The sequence below is a fragment of the Glarea lozoyensis genome, assembly GCF_000409485.1.
Source record: "Glarea lozoyensis ATCC 20868 chromosome Unknown GLAREA16, whole genome shotgun sequence".
Classification (NCBI taxonomy): Eukaryota; Fungi; Ascomycota; class Leotiomycetes; order Helotiales; family Helotiaceae; genus Glarea; species Glarea lozoyensis.
In genome coordinates, this window is record NW_007360990.1 from 201629 (window position 1) to 207628 (window position 6000).

The following is a 6000-nucleotide window of genomic DNA, read 5'->3' on the forward strand; positions in this document are numbered from 1 at the left end:
GGAGCCAGAGACTTCTCACCCGACTTCTTGTCAAAAGAGATGAAGATATATCACGAACCATAGAGACATACGATTTGCCCACGAGGAAGGAGCTCTAGAGACGAAGAGACGATACCTTACCTGGGGTGCTATTCTTGCTTGGTTTATCATTCATTTTCAGTTTGAAAAGGATGATCACAATCTGCATCATGTTAGCAATAAAATTATCATATCTATCAGCATCACCCTCAAACTCCGGCACCTCAGAAACAATATCTAATATCTATAAATTTCTTATATACGTCTCACCATCTACCTAATCCCCCATCTACCAAAATTATGTCCCTGGGCACTTCAAGAGCTCCGCGTCCCTCATCTGACGTATATACTTGATGTGTATTCCATGTAAGCTTCCTACCCTATAATTAAAAAACAACAAACACCCCAAATGCCTATGAATAACGCCGCGCTTCGTTGATCAGACCCTCACTCGTATACAGCCGTTCAGCGCCTATAAACATCCCTGCTCCTTCTGTGAAATATATACAATTCCGTGGTATTTATTTATAGCCAGTACATGAACCCCAACATCACACCGACAAGTCCGATGCTCATTCCTGTAATCTCTTTTCCTCCGTTTGCGCCTGCTTTCGTGCTGGTTGGGTTGGCTGCCGTTCCGGTTGGAGTGCTGCTGGCGGCAGCGACTGGTGCGGTGGTGGAAGCGGAACCAGTTTGTAAGACCTGGCCAACACTTGGAAGTTTCACATCACCATCGACGAGCCAGCCGCCGGCGGTAGAGGCAGGACATGGTGGTGGGGTGACTGATGGCTTGTAGTCGGAAGACTTGACACCAGTTGGGTTGAGAGTTTTCCATTGATTCTGGAGATTGGTGAAATCTGGGGAGACTGGAGTTGGGGTACCACCTCGAGTGAAACCACCTTCGATATTGGTAGCCGTGACAGTAGCAGCAACGCTTGTACCGTATGAGATAAGACCGTAATTATTAGCTTCCTCAATCCACTCATAAATGATAGCGCCAGACCAAAGAGAATCCATATCTGGGCCCAGAATTGCGCTTTGATCGGCAAAGTCTCTAGGTCTTGCAGTGTTGCAACCAGTTTCGGAAAAGAAAATTGGGATGTTCAAGTTCTCAGCATAAGTGTTGAGAGTGTTGTAACCAGATGTTTGCATAGTGTTGCTCCCGCACCACTCATATGCATTCAAGCCAAAGAAATCGATGGCCTCGGAAGAGTTAGTTCCGCAGGCAAGGTAATCTTGAAGCATAGGTCGGAGTTCAGCGATATCAGCAGCTGAATAACCGATCGGAATCTTTCTGTAACCTTTGCTATCTCTGTATTCTTTCATATCGCGAGCGGCAGCCTTGATGTATGGAGCGGCGAGAGATTGGTTGTTCATTGCGATAACCTCGTTACCAATGAAGAAACCAAGAACGTTATCGTAGTCTGCGAATGAATCCATAACTCGAGCAAAGGCGTCGAATTGCGATTGATTCCATGATACTGCAAGCTATGTCCCGATTAGCAAGGTTTCACGTGTAAAAGGAGTCCAACTTACAGGATCAATATCGGTGGTAAAGGTGTCGAGATCAATGAGCGCATAAATTCCAGCATCCTCAAAAGCACTCATACACCCGCTGTGGTTCTCATTTGGCTCAACGTGGTAAACTCGGATGGTGTTGGCGCCCAATGTCTTCATCAAGCTCGCATCGCGTTGACATTGTTCGGTATCGGCGAGAGGATCAGCTGGTGTAAGTTGATACGCGATACCTGCGCAAAAAGTCAGTATAGCTCAATCCAATCTACTCGCAGGTGACGAACCCTTCATGAAAAATTGCGATCCATTGCTGTCGAAAAACTTGGATCCTACCGCAGAAATGGTAGGCAGCGCATTGGCGGTATTAATAGCAGAACCTGCAAGCAAGCTCGCTGCCAGAATAGCTCTGGAAAACATGTTTTCGATATATTAACGACTGATTATTCGTACTCGATGGTTGTATTCGGACAGTTCGTTTCGTAACGCGTACAGATCGATTGAATCGAGCGAAAGTGGTAATGTTACGTTGGGGTGACGACAACAATCTATTCTCTTGTAACGACGGCTTGGGAAGCAACGATAGTGGTGTTTGACTGCGATATCTCCTTCCTGGAATCCTTCTTGATGTCCCTGCACCAAATTAAACTTCTCGAACCGGAACCTGCAAACGAGTGAGGTTTTCGTGTGAGCGACAGAGGTGACGAGCGCGAAAAGAAAGTGAAGACGGTGGATCGAGGATGGAACAGGATGATGTCGCTCAAGACGGTCGACGTATGATAACGGATCCTACTGTAATGAGGCAGGGGGTCAGGGGGTGTTGGTGTTGAGAGGTAGGGGTGGAGGCAGAACCGACGGACAGTGAGTGGTTGAAGCTGGAAAGCAGATGAAGAAATGTCCGGAAAGGGAAACAACTTGATCTTTTGAGATTGTTTTTATTTTCGCACAGATGAATTAAATCTATGAAATCCGATTGCTCCACTTCTCCACTCTATCGCCGCCGCAAAACATCAACAACACCACAACAACTCAGCTCTGCCAAACATCGAAATTCAAACCATGGTTTTCCGTTTTCCTAGCTCTGAAGCAAATCTCGGCCGGTCAACCAACGAACGCCTATCGCTGCACCAACGATAACCGGCCCGTAAATGGCGGTCTTATCAGCACACGAGTTAAGCCACTTATGGATGTGGCTCCACCTTTATTTGCTCGCCCAGAGTGCTTGATTTGCTCGCCACGCAGAGCACTGGTGTCTCGCTATTAAAAGTTGATGAAACATTGGAACAGGAAATCAAGGTACGGCTAAAAGATTATTGGCAGGTCTGGACAATGGCATGGTTGGTTGAGGAGGTGATTTGTTAGTAAAAGCCATGTTTTCGACGACACAAAAGCAAGATTATTCAGAAGCATTTAGGGGATTCGCCTTATGCATTTTGCGAAAACATTTTCAGCCTGCATACTTAGGTAGGGTTTTCCTTTGGAAAGAATGTTTGTTGCCTCTCGAAAACTATCGCGCTTCAGCAAGTGCTGACCAGGGCACGACTCCCGGTTGATCAATCAAGTATATCAACCCTGCTGCATAATTCGAAAGCATTGCAAATCTTACCAAGGAGATCATCGTCAAAAGCATCATCGACGATCCAAATGCAGGTCATTTGTTCCCATCAGGCCGAAACATGCAGAATGTTTGCGCATATACATCTGAATTTCTTCCGAATCATCGTTGAGGATGTTTGCAATTTTCAAATCCCTCTATACAGGCTCAGCGATCACTCCTGCGAGGACGTCCACTCCAATACCCTAGGACTCCAAATCTCAGAACCTATCCTCAAACTCCGTTTCCGTTCCTCCCATTTGTACCATTTCCATTGTTACTTCCATTCCCATTGCTGATCCCATTCCCATTCGTCTCCCCCATCTGCTTCTCCATACTCTCCCAAGTATCCCTATCATACCCCTCAATACTCGTCAACCCATTCCCATGGCCCTGCGGTCCGGCATCATTAAACGTCGAGATCAACCTCACATTCTTTCCGACCTCCACAATCGACCCCCCAACATACTCCTCCTTCTCGACCAGATCCAACATCACTTGCGCGACCGCCTCCGGAGTCGTCCAATTCCCCGCCTTCCCAACCATCTTCAACTTCTCAGGATGATCCGTCCATAACGGCGTCAGAATCCTAGCCGGCGCAACACAATTAACTCTGATCTTCGGGATGTGTGCTGGTGGTTTCTCCAAATTTCCTAAAGATCGGACGAACCCGTTCATGGCATGTTTCGAAGCTACATACAACGGTGTAGGGAAGAACGGCGTCTGTCCAGCAATCGAAGACACATGAACCACCGTCCCAGACTTCTTTCTCTCCAGGAAGTGCGCAATTGCCAACTGAGTAAGTCGAATTGGATGCGTGAGGTTAATATCCATAATCGCATATCTCGAATTCTTCACATCATCTTTCGACTCTGCTGAACCCGGCGGACTCCAGAAATTCGACCATGGCTACAAAAATCAGTCCAAATTCCTCTGTATCACCTCTTCCGTACTCACAGGTTCATAAATCCCCGCCCCGGGAACCACAATATCAACACCACCAAACTCCTCAATCGTCACCTCAAACGCCTGTTCAAGCTCTCCCCAATCCGCGACATCAGTCTTAACAAACACAGCTTTCACGCCTTCCCCAGAATACTCCCTCACCAACTCCTCCGACTCAGGCCGTAACGTCAGATCCGCAATCACCACATTACAACCCCTGGATAACAACACCTTTGCAAACGTGAAATTGATCCCCGATCCCGCACCCGTGATCAGCGCCGTCTTGCCTTGCACATTCATCGCCATCGTTCACCGCTGTCCGATCTGCTTTTGCAAAGTGGGATGAAAACGAAATGGCAGACTTCAAGATCGAAGGTGAAAACTCGCACTTTTATCTCATCGCTGACGCAGGGGAATTCCCAGAAGGTGTATTGATGTTGCTCCTGCGCTGGGAGTTGGATGCCGTGCAGGTGGGGTACCTTGGTAAGTAACTTACAGTCCCATCAAAGCGTCTCCACACCCTCCAACACCTAGTTATATTTCTTGACGTAAAATGCTAAGATGTGATATCCTTCATCGTGAACACTCCCTCCCTTTTCCCCCGCAGCCAGGACGCGGCGCAGTAGTTGACCCATTGGGTGTCAGACGACCTGGTGAGATGATTTTTGCGTGCGAAAATGTGATAACCATAACCAGAGGCAAACCGGTGCAGAGTAAGAGAGGTGCGGATGGGAAGTGCGGTGTTAATGAATAGGCCATTCGGGAAATGAGTTGCGCTACGCAATGTAAGCAGAGGAGTGTTTTCGTCTGATGTTGAGGTTCGGAGGTGGTTCCGTAGCGAGAAAGCCGTTGGGTGTACGGATGATGATGGGGGGATGTTGTGGATGGTGACACGACATGAATGGTGTTTTTTTTGCTCTTTTGTTCCAACAGGACTTTTTGGGATTAAGCTTATATTTTGCAATGTATTCTACTGTTCTAGATTTACGAGATATATCCATCCATTTCCTCAATACTCTATACTCCTCCCTCATCACCACCGCAAAACCCCCCTCCCCTCCCCTCTCCGCCTTCCCTTCTCCCCCCTCCCAGTCACCAACAACACAATGCATCTTCCCCCAGGAAATCGAAAAAAAGGTCCGAACATTTCTCGCCGCCTCGAAAGTACATGTACGCCTTAAAGATACGTGAAGGATTCCCACGCCGCACCTGTACAGCGGGATTCTGCAGCCGGATGGGATTTGGGAACGTTGCTTGCGCTTGGGCTGTGATGGAATGGCGAGGGGTAGTGGTGGAATCTGGGGATTTGTACGTAGTTATCTGGTTAGTTTGGGGGAATATAGGTGTTCAAAGGAGTGCGGTTGATATGGTATGGGAAGACGACCTGGGGAGACGTTGTGGTGATATGCATCGACATGATGCTGGGTTTGTGGATAAAAAAACAACGCCAAAAAGAGACAAATCCCAGCAAATATCCATCGCCTGTCTGATTACTAGAACGCAATAGTGGATTGAATAATTGAAATAACGTTCTTACGAGGAAATGATTCACATCTTCCCTTCTCGGTCCGTTCCGCACCTCGATAACTTCGTATTCGTGACAGCGGCACGTCAGGTACGGTACGAACCACCAACCCAAGAACAGAACACGATGAAAAAATTCCAGAACCATGCAAGTCAAGCATCTCAAAAAATGATTTGATCGATTTTATGCCTATCCCTCTCCCACCCGTAAAAAAAAAACGTGCTTTATATATAACAAACGACCAAAATGCTTCATCGAATCAGATCTCAAGCTTCTGTGGTCCAATGGTTAGGATTCCACCCTTCCAAGGTGGAGGTTCGTGTTCGATTCACGGCAGTTGCACTAAAAGCCTTTCTTTTTTAGTTTTTTCCCCCTCTAGATCATCCAATATGACAATAGTCTCAAA

At 47.2% G+C, this 6000-nt stretch overlaps 2 protein-coding genes across 2 annotated transcripts; both read right to left on the reverse strand.

The window, feature by feature from the left end:
• Positions 1–543: 543 nt before the first annotated feature.
• Positions 544–1950, reverse strand: GLAREA_07348 ((Trans)glycosidase; the record flags this gene model as incomplete). Its single annotated transcript, XM_008082036.1, has 3 exons — positions 544–1506; positions 1555–1766; positions 1818–1950. 3 exons carry the CDS (start codon positions 1948–1950, stop codon positions 544–546), a joined length of 1308 nt encoding a protein of 435 aa, XP_008080227.1.
• A 1408-nt stretch (positions 1951–3358) lies between these two features.
• GLAREA_07349 (NAD(P)-binding Rossmann-fold containing protein) lies at positions 3359–4375 on the reverse strand (the record flags this gene model as incomplete). The annotated part of the gene is made up of 2 exons (XM_008082037.1): positions 3359–4033; positions 4082–4375. 2 exons carry the CDS (start codon positions 4373–4375, stop codon positions 3359–3361), a joined length of 969 nt encoding a protein of 322 aa, XP_008080228.1.
• Between the last annotated feature and the right edge of the window lie 1625 nt (positions 4376–6000).